An 18368-nucleotide genomic window follows, 5' to 3' on the forward strand; every position below is an offset into this window, starting at 1 on the left:
ATGCCAAGCACTGGTGCCATTGGGTCAGCGGCTATGCCACCCCCTCACCCTTTTTACTTGGTTAGCAGGACAGGTCACGTACCCCTCGTTTCAATTCAGTGTCCTGTCATTATTTAATTTTATTTTATTTGTATATAGATATGCCGTTGCAAATGACTTAAAATAAAGTATTATTTATTAATAATGTATTATATTCACTGTGCACTGTATGAGGTAATCAATGTGTATACACGGCATCTGCATTTGGTATCACTTGTACTGATCTTCTCATATATAGAAATGATGTATACTATATATAAGCAAATTGACAAGGGTGGGAGTTGGTGGAGCTAAGTGACAATTTGCTGTCACCTAGATATAGACACAGAGAGACGCTTCTTGCAGTCAGTGCTATCACTGTCAGAGCCAGTCTCTGTACACAGTGCACCATTACTGCTCAACTGCACAGCATTGGAAGAAAGGGAAGCAAAAAAGTTGCCAGCTCTCAGGATCCTGGTGGTCAGGATACAGACGCCGGAATCCCGACACCTGGTGAAATACTGGCGGTCAGAATCCCCACTCGGGTGGTGAGCCACACCACCACCTGAGGGGGAATATAACTCTATGGCGACCTAAGGTCGCCATGGGGCCCGAAGCATGACAAGCGCAGCAAGCCCACGAGAGGACACGCTGCGCTCGCCGCTGGTATTCTGGCTGTCAGGATCCCGGGGTCGGTCTCCTGACCGCTGAGATCCCAACAGTCAGGATCCCAACAGCCAGGATATCATACTGAAGAAATGTCAACTTTAGCCTCACTCTTCCCATTCAAGTGCAGAGGGGGTGTTTCTTAGCAAAAGGAAACCCTTAGTGCTCACCTAAATGAGCAAGGAGCTTATTTAGCTTTAACTATGGAACATTGCAGCAAAACTAAATTACATCCCATTGATAGTACAGGCAGCGGTCCAATCTGCCACCTCCAAGCATATGCAAAATGTAAGTTCTTTCGTGGAGAGAAAATATAATAGTATCTTACAACTATTTGAATCTAATATAAATGTCTTGAACGCAAAGCAATATAAAATGTTTGCTTGTAGGAGTAATGTGAGCCATATATGTGCACCTACTGTACTCTGCACGGTGTAAGGGGCATTCACGTATCTCCTCATACCCAAGGAAGCAACTCTCTGACAGGAAGAAATTAATAAAGCAATTACTGGGTGCGAATAGTGGCATTAATAAAGCGCTCTTCGGCTGCGCATAGCCGCTGACTGGCACGCCATGTAGCATGCTGTGATGCAACATGCTGTATCACAGTAAGATGAGCATGGCTACATATGCATAGTGGAAAGTACCAGTATAATATTATACCAACCTCTCCACGTCTTGTATGGTCTCAGGGAGCGGTATGCCAAGCGTTTCTGGAAGGAAGCAGGCGGCAATGCCAGAAACTATGGGACTGCAGCTATAAATAATGAGAGGAAGATGAATGTAATAATCTGCAGTGATCTGAATGAGTGGCGCCACTATTCCTCCAAGCCGTGCCATCATGGTACCCAGTCCCATACCAGACTGCCTGCAATGGAAACCATAAGCCATCAGTCAGATAAGATCTATGGATCTAGTTACTTCTGCACATCACGTTGTGTTGCTCACCTGATCACAGTTGGGTACAATTCACCTGTGTACAGGAAAGCACACGTGAATGATGCTGCCAGACACCCCTTCCCAAAGACAGTTATTGACGTACGCACAAGATGAAGCTCTATGAAACACAAAGCATTAGTAACATCAATATTGTTCTGCAGATGACATTTGCATTTTCTTTAGTTTAACTCAAGACTTACGTATAGCGAACAGAAGTGCAAAGAATACAGAATCAAGTTGTACTGCTTGTTAGTAAAGTTAGGGTTTGGTCAGATCCTTAACTCAGAGTCCCTTGGTTTTTAGTGTGTAGGAGATACACGAAAAAAGTACCCAGAACTTAGTCACTGATGCTTACTTATAATGAAAATAAGGGATAAGATTTAGTTAGATATACAACATAATCTTTTGTAATAAGGTTCCATATTCAGCTTATTGTTATGAATTTGGTACATACATGGTATCTTTAAAGTCTGACTAATAATTGTGTTTTGTTGGTCTACAGAATATCAGCTCCCCTTCAAAGAGAAACCTAGAACAGACTAGATGCTGGAGCCTTGAGATCTTTTGCTCCTGATTAAACACTGATGCCTCCTAATGTGATATGTTTGACGAAGAGACACTAAAAATTGGGTGCACTACTTATAGTCATAATAAGTCAAATTAGCAAATTGTAAAGTAAAGTGTTATCTCAGTAGTGTAGAGAAATGTAGATGGGTTGTTGATGTAATTTACCAGATTACTCTAACCAACAGGAAGTATCAAGAAACTCCTTACCTTCAGGAACAAAGATATTTACTAAGATGGCAGCACCAGCTAAGAACAGACTACCAGCTTGCAGAACACGACGCCCCAAATAAGTCATCACGAAGTAGGATATAAACTTAGCTGGGATATCAACTGTCCCAAAGATGATCTGAATGATGTAAATGCTGACCCCAAATTTCTGAAGGTCCATGGCCAGACCATAGTAGGCAAAACTGGTGGAGAACCTGAGAGAGCAAAGCCCAAGAAAAATGACAAAGGGTGGGATGTGCTAAACTATAGTGGAACATTCCACCACACTTCGCATTGATACTGGTCACATACTGTACATACTGTATGTACTTACATATGCGATTAAAATTGCAAAGGTCAGCTCTTCCAATAAGAGATGCCCTTTGCGATGCTGGCACTTCTGGATTTTGCATGCGCAGAGGACCGCGGCAACTGCAGGGGCAGCTGGAAGGGATCCGATTGGACCCCTCTCATAGCACAATGCAGAAAGAATCCCACAGACTTCTATAGGGTAACGCCACCCAAAAATGGCATTACCCACCACACTGAAGTCTGGCATTGCCAGGCTTAGTACATATGAAAAATGTGGCAAAAGGCTGAACAGGCTTTTGGCTGCATTTCCCCTTTAGTACATCTTGCCCAATGACAGATTTATATTTTCTTCCTCTTTTGAATAACAAACAACACAGAAATGACATTTATATGTATTGGTTGAAAAAATACCTACCAAGTACAACATATACAAAATGATATCTGACGAATCACAGGTGTTCTAACCAGATCTAACACGGAATAATTAGTCGTACGAGCTGCATTTATTTCCTTTTGCATTTCATATTTAATTGTCTGCGGGGAGAGAGGATAATAATGATAAAGCAATGATAGAAAAGGAAAATGATATAGTACAGAATATGATGAGCTTGGCAAATATATATATATATATATATATATATAGATATATAGATATATATAGCGATACATATATATATATATATATATATATATATGTATATATTTTGCTTTACACCACTTTCAGTAATATGGACAACAGCCTTTTTAACTTTACAATATGGCATTTTGGTCAGCATGTGCATAGTTGCATTGGTTAATGCTACATACAGTACTGTATTTCCCTACTGTACAACATGATAATACTGCATTTCCTGGTACATTATTGTACTGTGCGAAGATTTCCTGTTTAACATCAGGGATGATGTAGCCCCAGACAAGCTACATACCTCCACAGTAAGTTTTTCCACCTCTTCCGCCTTCCCATTAATCGTGGCCACTTTCTTCAGGTCTTTTATTGCTTGCTCATATTTGCCACTAAGAACAAGCCAGCGGCAGGACTCAGGGAGGAACCTGGGAGCCACAATCAGAGACATCATCACTGACAATTCTTGAGAATGTGCCATTGAGAGACAAACTAATGGTTAGGTCTGGATTCAAGATATATGTTTGGTGTCAAAAACACAATGATTTTGATTGGTCAACTTTGATGTTAATATGGCAATCATAAAGACATGACACTAGCCAGGGCCGAAACGAGGATTTTCGTCACCCGAGGCAAGGCAGTAATTTGGTGTGCCCCCCCCCAAAAAAAAAAATATAAATAAAAAACAACAAAAAACGACAACAAACAAACCCTGTCAGACTAAAATATTCAGATTATCAAAATTTTGAGAAAAGGAGATACTATTGGACAATATTCCCCTATGTGCCTCAAATACCCTATGCATCACGTGCAGCGTGTTCAACTACATGCTCCTCTGTGTGTCCCCATACATTGCACTATATCATAACACGTCACGACCGATACTCATTGCAAAGGACAGCTCTTATAGGATGAGCTGTCCTTTATGGTACTAATCGCATATGTTAGTGCATACATATGCGATAAGTACCACTGTGATGCTGATGCAATGTGTGGCGAAATGTATTCCACATTCTTTGTGCATCCTGCCTGTGATCTGGCCTTAATTGTGCTAACACAGGATTTGATGGGTGTGGGCTAGCAGAAGTCGTCTTCTCAAAGCTTGGAATCAGAACAGTTAGTTTCATGTGCCCATATTGCCTGGTACCACCAATATTGGGCATCTGAACTTCACAGACAGCTCAAGTACAATCACTTTCATCACTTTGCAGACATTCTGAGTCGCATGCAAAGAGACTGTAGGTGTGGGCAGCTGAAGAAGTCAGATTTACTATCATATGCTAATGTTAGTATTTGTTTAATTAATGCTTGTACATGTGCAAGCGGAATCTTGTGCTGCCTTTTGATTTTGCGCCAGCTGCAGCAACTGTCATCATTAGTATGTGCACTTGCACCAGCCCCATGCTATGTGCCCATCAGGAACCAGCTTCCCTTATACATATGCTACAACTCAGAACTGCACAGAGCTTTTAATACATTCCCATGACACTCCCAAAAGTCAAGGCAAAAAGTCTGTTCAGTTCTTAGTAGCGCTGACATTTGTAAACAGTTCTATAAATGATGCATCATACTGTATGTTTGATATCAGAATAGATCATCATTAACAACATATCACTAAAGTGTTTGAGATCAGAATAGATCATCATTAACAACATATCACAAAAGTCAATTTAAAATGTTAATGTGGGCAGGATGTACTAAAGGAAAAATGCGGTAAAAACCCTGGTTTTGGGGGGTTTTGCAGCATTTTCATATGTACTAAGACATGCATGCCCACTTACTGATGCGGAGGTAATGCCAGCTTATAGGATAACTGGCGTTATCCAATAGAAGCCTATGGGTTTCTTTCTGCATCTCGCTGCCTCAGCCACCTATTTTATTTATTATTTATTTATTAACAGTTTCTTATATAGCGCAGCAAATTCCGTTGCGCTTTACAATTGGAAATAACAATAACAAACTGGGTGATAACAAACAGTCATAGAGGTAGGAAGGCCCTGCTCGCAAGCTTACAATCTATGTGGAAATAGGCATGTATACACAAGGATATGTGTGGACTGTACAGAGTGGATGCAATTTGATAATAAGGCTTATGAATGTTATGTGGGCGGTTCTGGAATTTGATATGCTTGCCTAAAGAGGTGAGTTTTCAGGGAACGCTTAAACGTTTGGAGACTAGAGGAGAGTCTTATTGTGCGTGGTAGGGCATTCCACAGAGTGGGTGCAGCCTGATGAAAGTCCTGCAATCGTGAGCGAGTAATGAGTGTGAATGAGAGACGCAGGTCTTGTGAAGAGCGAAGAGGTCGGGTTGGGAGATATTTTGAGATAAGCGAAGTGATGTATGTTGGTGTAGTATGGTTACTGGTCTTGTGTGTGAGTAAAAGTATTTTATATTGAATGCGGTAGAGTACAGATAACCAATGGAGGGACTGACAGAGTGGATCTGCAGACGATGAACGTCTAGCGAGGAAGATAAGCCTCACCGCTGCATTCAGAATGGATTGTAGTGGTGAGAGTCTCGTTTTGGGAAGACCAGTTAGGAGACTATTGCAATGATCAATGCGGGAGATTATGAGAGCGTGAATTAGAGTTTTAGCAGTGTCTTGTGTAAGGTATGGTCGTATTTTGGATATGTTTTTTAGATGCATGTAACATGATCTTGAGACAGATTGAATGTGGGAAACAAAGGACAGATCAGAGTCAAGGATGACACCTAGGTAGCGACCTTGTGGGGTAGGGTAGATAGTCGAGTTTTCAACAGTGATAGAGATATCAGGTTGGTACCTACTATTGGGCGGTGGAAATATAATTAACTCTGTCTTTGAAATATTCAGTTTGATATGGCAAGATGTCATCCAGGATGAAATGGCAGAAAGGCATTCAGTGACATGGTCCAGTACAGATAGGGACAAGTCAGGGGAGGATAGGTAGATTTGAGTATCATCTGCGTACAGATGATACTGAAATCCAAAAGTGCTGATTAGTTTACCAAGAGATGAGGTATAGATAGAGAAAAGCAGAGGACCCAAGACTGAGCCTTGAGGTACTCCAACTGAAAGAGGTAGCGAAGAGGAGGTAGATTCAGAGAAGCGAACACTGAAGGAGCGATTAGATAGGTAGGATAGGAACCAAGAAAGGGCTGTGTCTTTAAGACCTAGGAATTGTAGTGTCTGTATGAGAAGAGAGTGGTCTACAGTGTCAAATGCAGCAGATAGATCTAGAAGAATAAGTAGTGAGTAATGGCCTTTAGACTTCGTAGTGACTAAATCATTAACCACTTTAGTCAGTGCTGTCTCTGTGGAATGTTGGGAACGGAAGCCTGACTGAAGTGGGTCCAACAAAGTGTAGGAGTTAAGAAAGTGTGTGAGTCGAGTGTAGGCCAGTCTTTCAAGTAGCTTAGAGAGACAAGGGAGCTGAGAGATAGGGCGGTAGTTTGAGAGAGCATTAGGGTCAGAATTTTGTTTTCTTAAATGGGAGTAATCACTGCATGCTTGAAGAGTGAAGGAAAAATACCAGTATAGAGAGAGATATTACAGATGTTAGTTAAGGTAGGGATGAGCACCAGAGACAGAGCTTTACTTATTTGTGAGGGTAAAGGATCAAGAGGAGAGGTAGTAGAGAAGCAGGATGAGAAGAGCATACCATTTCATCTCGGATCTTATCAATAGTCTCCTTGAAGTAGGAAGCAAGATCCTGTGCCTTGATAGTGGCTGGTGGGGTAGGTGAGGGAGGATTCAGAAGTGATTTAAATGTATTAAAGAGTCGTTTGGAGTTAGAGGCTTGAGCAGAGATAAGAGTTTGGAAATATGTTTGTTTGGCAGTGTCCAGGGCATTTCTATAAGAATGGTAGACAGTCTTATATGTGAGGAAGTCACTTGAAATACGAGATTTACGCCACTGACGTTCAAGTTTTTGTGTGAGTTTTTGTAGTTGTCTTGTTAATTTGGAGTGCCATGGTTGACATCTAGGCTTACGTGGAGTGTGATGGGTAGCTGGAGCCACTTCATCAAGGGCTAATTCTAGAGTCTCATTCAGGTGTGATACAGCCATCGCAGGAGAGGTGAATGCAGAAATAGGCGAAAGCAGTTGTTGGAGTGAAGTGGAAAGTGCTTGAAGATTAATTGAGTTAATATTTCTGCGGGTTTGAGAAAGATTGGAGGACTTCAGCAACACAGGGTTTGAATTAACGGAGGATAGCATGCAGGTGATAAGGTTGTGATTTGAGAGGGGGAAAGGAGTGTTAGTGAGTTCAGAGACGGAGCATAGTCTGGTGCATACTAAATCAAGGCAGTGGCCCTCCTGATGAGTAGAGGAGTCAGTCCATTGGGAGAGGCCAAGAGAGGAGTTAGAGAGAGTAGTTTGGAGGCGTGAGCAGCAGATTTTGGACAATCAATAGCAATATTGAAATCGCCCATGATAATGGTGGAGATGTCAGAGGATAGGAAGTGGGGGAGCCAGGCAGAAAAATCTTCCAAAAATTGTTTTGGATACCCAGGTGGGCGGTAGATAGCTGCAACACGCAGAGAGAAAGGAGTGTAAACCCTAATGGAATGTACTTCAAATTATGTAAATGTGTGTGACGGAACCTGTGGTAGAACAGTGTATGTGAAAGTTTGGGAAAGTAAAAAGTCCAACTCCTCCTCCTTTATGGTTACCAGGCCTGGAGGTGTGTGTAGAGTGGAGACCACCATGTGCCAGTGCTGCAGGGGAGGCTGTGTCAGATTGTGTGAGCCAGGTTTCTGTTATAGCCAGCAGATTGATGTTGTTGGATATGAAGAGGTCATGGATGGATGTTAATTTGTTACAAACAGAGCGTGCATTCCATAAGGCACATTTTAGTGATCTGGAGGGTGATGGAAGACATGTGATGTTTATGAGGTTAGCTGGATTTCTATGTTGCTGTGAATCAGGTGAATGTGAGCGATGCAAGTGGCTGGGTCCTGGATTTGGTGAAATGTCACCAGCTATCAGAAGCAGAAGAGAGAGATGAATGTGTCAGAGGTTAGTGAACGCTTTTTATGGTGAGAGGTTGTAGATGTTATTGTCAGTTAGTATAGGGAAGTAAAAAGCTCATGAGTGCTAATAAGAGGGGAGTGTAGAATTGAGGGGGCAACATAGACAGAGGGCTGAGTTGCTGGGAGACTGAATGATGCAATGGTCTTGATGACTACTCCATGAAGAGCAATGCAGAAAATCAATTTGTGGTACATAGTTTGTTTGAGATTAAACCAGTGTTATCTAGTCTGAGAGTGTAAGGTTTCACTTTTTCAAGTTAACAGTACAGGTGCCTATTTACTGGTGTTGTTCCGCTGTATGTTAGCTGTGCATGATAGAGCAAAAGGACAAACAGGTATGTACAATCACATGTAAATCACAATGTAAATGGTTTTATACAAAATTGGTTGCACTATGTTATTTGTAGGGATGTGCACCTGAAATTTCAGGGTTTTGTGTTTTGGTTTTGGGTTCGGTTCCGTGGCCGTGTTTTGGGTTCGAACGCGTTTTGGCAAAACCTCACCGAATTTTTTTTGTCGGATTCGGGTGTGTTTTGGATTCGGGTGTTTTTTTCAAAAAACCCTAAAAAACAGCTTAAATCATAGAATTTGGGGGTCATTTTGATCCCATAGTATTATTAACCTCAATAACCATAATTTCCACTCATTTTCAGTCTATTCTGAACACCTCACACCTCACAATATTATTTTTAGTCCTAAAATTTGCACCGAGGTCGCTGGATGGCTAAGCTAAGCGACCCAAGTGGCCGACACAAACACCTGGCCCATCTAGGAGTGGCACTGCAGTGTCAGGCAGGATGGCCCTTCCAAAAAATACTCCCCAAACAGCACATGACGCAAAAAAAAAAAAAAAAAGAGGCGCAATGAGGTAGCTGTGTGAGTAAGCTAAGCGACCCTAGTAGCCGACACAAACACCTGGCCCATCTAGGAGTGGCACTGCAGTGTCACGCAGGATGGCCCTTCCAAAAAATACTCCCCAAACAGCACATGACGCAAAGAAGAAAAAAAAGAGGCACAATGAGGTAGCTGTGTGAGTAAGCTAAGCGACCCTAGTGGCCGACACAAACACCTGGCCCATCTAGGAGTGGCACTGCAGTGTCACGCAGGATGGACCTTCCAAAAAATACTCCCCAAACAGCACATGACGCAAAGAAGAAAAAAAAGAGGCGCAATGAGGTAGCTGTGTGAGTAAGCTAAGCGACCCTAGTGGCCGACACAAACACCTGGCCCATCTAGGAGTGGCACTGCAGTGTCACGCAGGATGGCCCTTCCAAAAAATACTCCCCAAACAGCACAGGACGCAAAGAAGAAAAAAAAGTGGCGCAATGAGGTAGCTGTGTGAGTAAGCTAAGCGACCCTAGTGGCCGACACAAACACCTGGCCCATCTAGGAGTGGCACTGCAGTGTCACGCAGGATGGCCCTTCCAAAAAATACTCCCCAAACAGCACATGACGCAAAGAAGAAAAAAAAGAGGCGCAATGAGGTAGCTGTGTGAGTAAGCTAAGCGACCCTAGTGGCCGACACAAACACCTGGCCCATCTAGGAGTGGCACTGCAGTGTCACGCAGGATGGCCCTTCCAAAAAATACTCCCCAAACAGCACATGACGCAAAGAAGAAAAAAAAGAGGCGCAATGAGGTAGCTGTGTGAGTAAGCTAAGCGACCCTAGTGGCCGACACAAACACCTGGCCCATCTAGGAGTGGCACTGCAGTGTCACGCAGGATGGCCCTTCCAAAAAATACTCCCCAAACAGCACATGACGCAAAGAAGAAAAAAAGAGGCGCAATGAGGTAGCTGTGTGAGTAAGCTAAGCGACCCTAGTGGCCGACACAAACACCTGGCCCATCTAGGAGTGGCACTGCGGTGTCACGCAGGATGGCCCTTCCAAAAAATACTCCCCAAACAGCACATGATGCAAAGAAGAAAATAAAGAGGCGCAATGAGGTAGCTGTGTGAGTAAGCTAAGCGACCCTAGTGGCCGACACAAACACCTGGCCCATCTAGGAGTGGCACTGCAGTGTCACGCAGGATGGCCCTTCCAAAAAATACTCCCCAAACAGCACATGACGCAAAGAAGAAAAAAAGAAAAAAGAGGTGCAAGATGGAATTGTCCTTGGGCCCTCCCACCCACCCTTATGTTGTATAAACAGGACATGCATACTTTAACCAACCCATCATTTCAGCGACAGGGTCTGCCACACGACTGTGACTGAAATGACTGGTTGGTTTGGGCCCCCACCAAAAAAGAAGCAATCAATCTCTCCTTGCACAAACTGGCTCTACAGAGGCAAGATGTCCACCTCATCATCATCGTCCGATTCATCACCCCTTTCACTGTGTACATCCCCCTCCTCACAGATTATTAATTCGTCCCCACTGGAATCCACCATCTCAGATCCCCGTGTACTTTCTGGAGGCAATTGCTGCTGGTGAATGTCTCCATGGAGTAATTGATTATAATTCATTTTAATGAACATCATCTTCTCCACATTTTCTGGAAGTAACCTCGTACGCCGATTGCTGACAAGGTGAGCGGCGGCACTAAACACTCTTTCGGAGTACACACTGGAGGAAGGGCAACTTAGGTAGAATAAAGCCAGTTTGTGCAAGGGCCTCCAAATTGCCTCTTTACCCTGCCAGTATACGTACGGACTGTCTGACGTGCCTACTTGGATGCGGTCACTCATATAATCCTCCACCATTCTTTCAATGGTGAGAGAATCATATGCAGTGACAGTAGACGACATGTCAGTAATCGTTGGCAGGTCCTTCAGTCCGGACCAGATGTCAGCATCAGCAGTCGCTCCAGACTGCCCTGCATCACCGCCAGCGGGTGGGCTCGGAATTCGTAGCCTTTTCCTCGCACCCCCAGTTGCGGGAGAATGTGAAGGAGGAGATGTTGACAGGTCGCGTTCCGCTTGACTTGACAATTTTCTCACCAGCAGTTCTTTGAACCCCTGCAGACTTGTGTCTGCCGGAAAGAGAGATCCAACGTAGGTTTTAAATCTAGGATCGAGCACGGTGGCCAAAATGTAGTGCTCTGATTTCAACAGATTGACCACACGTGAATCCTGGTTAAGCGAATGAAGGGCTCCATCCACAAGTCCCACATGCCTAGCGGAATCGCTCTGTTTTAGCTCCTCCTTCAATGCCTCCAGCTTCTTCTGCAAAAGCCTGATGAGGGGAATGACCTGACTCAGGCTGGCAGTGTCTGAACTGACTTCACGTGTGGCAAGTTCAAAGGGCAGCAGAACCTTGCAAAACGTTGAAATCATTCTCCACTGCGCTTGAGACAGGTGCATTCCACCTCCTTTGCCTATATCGTGGGCAGATGTATAGGCTTGAATGGCCTTTTGCTGCTCCTCCATCCTCTGAAGCATATAGAGGGTTGAATTCCACCTCGTTACCACCTCTTGCTTCAGATGATGGCAGAGCAGGTTCAGGTTTTTTTGGTGGTGCTCCAGTCTTCTGTACGCGGTGCCTGCACGCCGAAAGTGGCCCGCAATTCTTCTGGCCACCGACAGCATCTCTTGCACGCCCCTTTCGTTTTTTAAATAATTCTGCACCACCAAATTCAAGGTATGTGCAAAACATGGGACGTGCTGGAATTTGCCCAGATGTAATGCACGCACAATATTGCTGGCGTTGTCCGATGCCACAAATCCCCAGGAGAGTCCAATTGGGGTAAGCCATTCTGCGATGATCTTCCTCATTTGCCGTAAGAGGTTTTCAGCTGTGTGCGTATTCTGGAAAGCGGTGATACAAAGCGTAGCCTGCCTAGGAACGAGTTGGCGTTTGCCAGATGCTGCTACTGGTGCCGCCGCTGCTGTTCTTGCAGCGGGAGGCAATACATCTACCCAGTGGGCTGTCACAGTCATGTAGTCCTGAGTCTGCCCTGCTCCACTTGTCCACATGTCCGTGGTTAAGTGGACATTGGGTACAACTGCATTTTTTAGGACACTGTGGAGTCTTTTTCTGACGTCCGTGTACATTCTCGGTATCGCCTGCCTAGAGAAGTGGAACCTAGATGGTATTTGGTAACGGGGGCACACTACCTCAAGAAATAGTCTAGTTCCCTGTGAACTAACGGCGGATACCGGACGCACGTCTAACACCAACATAGTTGTCAAGGCCTCAGTTATCCGCTTTGCAACAGGATGACTGCTGTGATATTTCATCTTCCTCGCAAAGGACTGTTGGACAGTCAATTGCTTACTGGAAGTAGTACAAGTGGTCTTCCGACTTCCCCTCTGGGATGACGATCGACTCCCAGCAGCAACAACAGCAGCGCCAGCAGCAGTAGGCGTTACACTCAAGGATGCATCGGAGGAAACCCAGGCAGGAGAGGACTCGTCAGACTTGCCAGTGACATGGCCTGCAGGACTATTGGCTTTCCTGGGTAAGGAGGAAATTGACACTGAGGGAGTTGGTGGTGTGGTTTGCGCGAGCTTGGTTACAAGAGGAAGAGATTTACTGGTCAGTGGACTGCTTCCGCTGTCGCCCAAAGTTTTTGAACTTGTCACTGACTTATTACGAATGCGCTGCAGGTGACGTATAAGGGAGGATGTTCCGAGGTGGTTAACGTCCTTACCCCTACTTATTACAGCTTGACAAAGGCAACACACGGCTTGACACCTGTTGTCCGCATTTCTGTTGAAATACTTCCACACTGAAGAGCTGATTTTTTTGGTATTTTCACCAGGCATGTCAATGGCCATATTCCTCCCACGGACAACAGGTGTCTCCCCGGGTGCCTGACTTAAACAAACCACCTCACCATCAGAATCCTCCTTGTTAATTTCCTCCCCAGCGCCAGCAACACCCATATCCTCATCCTGGTGTACTTCAACACTGACATCTTCAATTTCACTATCAGGAACTGGACTGCGGGTGCTCCTTTCTACACTTGCCGGGGGCGTGCAAATGGTGGAAGGCGCAAGCTCTTCCCGTCCAGTGTTGGGAAGGTCAGGCATCGCAACAGACACAATTGGACTCTCCTTTGGGATTTGTGATTTCGAAGAACGCACAGTTCTTTGCTGTGCTTTTGCCGCAAGTCTTTTCTTTTTTCTAGCGAGAGGATGAGTGCTTCCATCCTCATGTGAAGCTGAACCACTAGCCATGAACATAGGCCAGGGCCTCAGCCGCTCCTTGCCACTCCGTGTCGTAAATGGCATATTGGCAAGTTTACGCTTCTCCTCAGACGCTTTTAATTTTGATTTTTGGGTCATTTTTTTACTGATCTTTTGTGTTTTGGATTTTACATGCTATGTACTATGACATTGGGCATCGGCCTTGGCAGACGACGTTGATGGCATTTCATCGTCTCGGCCATGACTAGTGGCAGCAGCTTCAGCACGAGGTGGAAGTGGATCTTGATCTTTCCCTATTTTTTTAACCTCCACATTTTTGTTCTCCATATTTTGCGCACAACTAAAAGCCACCACAGGTATACAATGTAGATGGATGGATAGTATAGTATTACTTATACTTATGGACGACAAGTGACGACACAGAGGTAGGTACAGCCGTGGCCTACCGTACTGCTGCTTAGTGCTTATATATAAATATAATATACTGTATAACGGACCTGGTGGACAGTGTCAGCAGACTGCTAAACTAGTATGAAGAAAGAAAAAAAAAACCACCACAGGTATACAATGTAGATGGATGGATAGTATAGTATTACTTATACTTGTGGACGACGAGTGCACTGACGACACAGAGGTAGGTACAGCCGTGGCCTACCGTACTGCTGCTTAGTGCTTATATATAAATATAATATACTGTGTGTATAACGGACCTGGTGGACAGTGTCAGCAGACTGCTAAACTAGTATGAAGAAAGAAAAAAAAACCACCACAGGTATACAATGTAGATGGATGGATAGTATAGTATTACTTATACTTATGGACGACGAGTGACGACACAGAGGTAGGTACAGCCGTTGCCTACCGTACTGCTGCTTAGTGCTTATATATAAATATAATATACTGTATAACGGACCTGGTGGACAGTGTCAGCAGCAGACTGCTAAACTAGTATGTAGAAAGAAAAAAAAACACCACAGGTATACAATGTAGATGGATGGATATTATTACTTATACTTATGGACGACGAGTGACGAGTCGACACAGAGGTAGGTACAGCCGTGGCCTACCGTACTGCTGCTTAGTGCTTAATTATATATATAATATACTGTATAACGGACCTGGTGGACACTGCAGTGTCAGCAGACTGCTAAACAAACTAGCATGAAGAAAGAAAAAAAAAAAACACCACAGTGTTTTTCAGGCAGACAAACGTATACTGGACTGGTGGTCACTGTCAGCAAAACTGTGCACTGTACTCCTGCTATAACTGCTCCCCAGTCCCCACAATTAGGCAGTGTGAGCAGTGCACTCAGCACAGATATATCATGCAGCAGTGCAGCACACTGAGTGAGCACAGATATGGTGGAGCGTTTTTTTTCAGGCAGAGAAACAACGGATTAAACTCAAAACCCTGCACTGTACTCCCTAACAGCTGCTCCCCGTCCCCAATCCTCCCCACAATTATAACTAACTAAGTTCTAATATAATACAACGGACTCGGAGAGGACGCCAGCCACATCCTCTCCCTATCAATCTCAATGCACGTGTGAAAATGGCGGCGACGTGCGGCTCCTTATATAGAATCCGAGTCTCACGAGAATCCGACAGCGGGATGATGACGTTCGGGCGCGCTCGGGTTAACCGAGCAAGGCGGGAGGATCCGAGTCGCTCGGACCCGTGTAAAAAAAAGGTGAAGTTCGGGCGGGTTCGGATTCCGAGGAACCGAACCCGCTCATCACTAGTTATTTGAGGTCAATAGGAATGTAGTTGGTAAAACATATACATACGCTGAAATGCACAGATGTTTGGGAATAAAAGGAAGGGTGGTTGTTTTCGTCTGTTTTCATCCTGGTAAGTCCTGGGTAAGTCTATATTGTAATATTTTCTTAACCCTTTTAAAACAACCCTTAAAAAAGACAACCCAGTTCAGCCAGGCTGCTGTTCAGCCAAGCATCTTCCCTTATGAATGGTAAGAATCCATGTGTGTCTGGCAATTGCAATCAAGGCCTAACACCCCACCCCCCTGTTACAGAGCATGCAATAAAACTGAACTAAAACAAACACTGAGATAGCAGTTAACAACTATTTCAAAGTTGCAATAAAGTATCATTCTAGAATAGAAAATATCTTATAATATACAAATTGATAGTGTAGGTTACCTAGTCTAATAACAATATCACTGCTGCATGTATATTCAGAGCAGATCCAAACTGCAAATGAGTGTAGGTTACCTCCTCCCCGTAGCAGCCATGCGAACCAGGAGAGCAGTCTGCGACCGTGCCTAAGCCGGGACACCTCCGCCGTAGGTACCCGGGAACTAGGTCAATGGGAGTGTGCGGCGCCGCTTGGGAGGTGATGGAGCTGCAGCACTGAATGTCACACCTAGCACCGCTCACTCCGGCTCCATCACCTCCTGTGCTGGCAGCCTCCCGGCACGCTCCCGGATCCCCCAACCCAGGGCTTAAAGTGGTTCTGGAGAGTTGGTGAAACTCATTTTCTCCGCCACCTAACCCTCCTCCTGCTCCCACTGGAGCCATGGCCAGTACCAGTGTTTTCGGCAAACTATAATTTAGTGTCCTACTTCCCATACTTTATAGAGGGACATTGATCTCACAAAGAAGCAGCGTGATCACATATTAGTAAGCCCCATTTCAGATTACACCACACAGTAGCACAATCTTATTCACATTACACCACATGTAGTGCCCCTAACTTATTCAGGTTACGTCACTCAGTAGTGCCCTTTAATCACATTGCACTATAAAATGGTACCCTTTATACACATTATGCAGTAGTGCCACTTATATACAATGCTGACATTAGTGCCCCTTATACACAATTCCCACAGTAGTAGTGCCCCTTACACATAATGCCCTCAATAGTAGTGTCCCCAGGGCCGTAACTAGGGGGGGGGGGGCTAAGGGGGCATGTGACCCGGGCGCCGGTGTTGAGGGGGCGCGCAATGCCACCAACCTACCGCTGCAGCAGTGATGCAGTAGACATTGATCATGGGTGCAGGCAGCGTGTCCGAGTCTGCCCTTCAGATGTTCCGCCTCCCCTCCCCTCCCCTCACGCCTCCCCTCCGCTCATCTGACTGCTGCAGGACTTCCGGGTAGAGGAGGCAGCTGTGGAGGGACAGCGGGAAGCACAGTGAAGAGAATGAATGAGAAGGAAGAGTTCCCTCCTGCTGCCCATCACGGACTTTCCTCTCGCGTGCTGCTGTATGAAGCCCTCCTGATGTCGGGTCTTCTGTCCGGATCTTCCTGCGGCTCTATCTCCCGCTGTGTGCACGGCCTGCTCTGCTGTCTGATCAGGGTTCCATGAGGCACACCCTGCAGTCCTCTCTGCCTCCTCCTGCTGTACTGTGCTTTGGTGGTGAGTCTCCAGCCCCAGTGGCTGCCCCCAGTTTTTGCTGTTAGTGAATGTGTTACTGGACTGCCTTATAGTGTGAGAACTGAGGCACCATTTTGAGGCAGTCACTTGTGTGATCTGCTGGCTGATATGAAACCCCTGTGCCTCCCCATCTGATACACTACATTTCTGGGCCCAAGTTTCTGAACTCCACTGGGTCCTAATAGCTTTCCTCATAGCTGCAGTTGGGAGGGAAGGGGAGGGGTGTGTGTGTGTGTGTGTGTGTGTGTGTGTGTGTGTGTGTGTGTGAGGTGTAGCATATAGGGTATTTAGTGTACTGCAGCGTATAGGGGTATGTTTTGTGGTGTAGTACAGTATGTAGTGATGCAGTGCAGCGTATGGGGCACACACAGGGGGCACATAATAGAACACGCTGCTGGGAGGCCATTTGACAGAAGCGGGAGGGGGGCGCCAAATTCATGCCTTGCCCCGGGTGATGAAAATCCTAGTTTTGGCCCTGGTGTCCCTTACACATAATGACCACAGTAGTGCCGTATATACACATAATGCCCATAGTAGTGCCCCTTATACACATCTCTGCCTCTGTCACTGCAGCAGATCACTGCCTGTGTCCCTCCAGCAGCTATAGACCCTGTATCCCTCCAGCAGCTTCCCCACCTCTCTTGTCTTTCCAGCCACCTCTCATCTTGTCTTCAAGATGCACAAAGCCTGCTCCTCTTCATGGCTCCTCTTCACTTCAGCAGTGGTGACAGCATGACATCACATACGCCGTGCTGGAAAAGGAAACCACTGGGACCTGAGGAGGGGATGAATACTGTCCAACAGACACAGCGTGTGTGAGTATCAGGAGGGATGGGCTGTAAATGGAGGAGGATCGTGGAGCCACCAGGACCTGAGTAAGGGGGAAGTGGCTGCTGCTCATCAGTAACACTAGCACCACCTGCATCATCTATTGACTATTTACTGTGCAGGCAATGGAGGTGGTGGAACTAGTTCCCCCTACCATTACAACCTCCTTCTCCCCCCGCTACACAGTCAGCTGTCCGGCCTCACCTTCCAGGTACAGGGAGAAGGAGGAGGAGAAGCCCTACAGATGTCACCAACAGAAGGCTACTACCAACAGGAGGCTTCTGGGGCTAAGAAGGTGCAGGAGACCTGTGGACACCCTCTCACCTGCCGGCTTCGCAAAGGGCAGCTCTTTTCATAAGAGCTGCCCTTTGCGATACTAATTGCACATGTTAGTACATATGCGATTAGTATCATTGCAATGTTTAGCAGAATATATTCCAAACCCTTTGTACATCCCACCCTGTATATGCTGTGTAGTAATATGATGAGCCGGATGTAATGACGCCCAGGTTCGTTGGCTGTGCGAGATGCCAGTCGAACTCAGACATTTTATTAAAGGGGCAATCCATTTAAAGGCATGGTTTTGCCTTGTAAGCGATTGCCCCTTTAAAAAAACATCAGATTTTGGCCGGCATCCCACACGGCGGCTGAACTCTGGCGTCATTACATCTAGCCCGTTATGTGAAAATGCCTTGCTCTGATATAAATGT

General features: G+C 45.4%; 1 protein-coding gene across 1 annotated transcript in view; it reads right to left on the bottom strand.

Annotated features, from left to right (window-relative positions):
• Positions 1 to 18368, bottom strand: part of LOC134968682 (solute carrier family 22 member 6-B-like) — an 89227-nt gene that overhangs the window by 12162 nt on the left and 58697 nt on the right. Inside the window, 5 exon segments of the mRNA XM_063944199.1 lie at positions 1352 to 1552; positions 1633 to 1741; positions 2398 to 2612; positions 3125 to 3243; positions 3636 to 3759. Of these exon segments, the coding sequence (XP_063800269.1) occupies positions 1352 to 1552; positions 1633 to 1741; positions 2398 to 2612; positions 3125 to 3243; positions 3636 to 3759 (768 nt within the window).

The sequence above is a fragment of the Pseudophryne corroboree genome, chromosome 11, assembly GCF_028390025.1.
Source record: "Pseudophryne corroboree isolate aPseCor3 chromosome 11, aPseCor3.hap2, whole genome shotgun sequence".
In the NCBI taxonomy this organism is placed as follows: Eukaryota; Metazoa; Chordata; class Amphibia; order Anura; family Myobatrachidae; genus Pseudophryne; species Pseudophryne corroboree.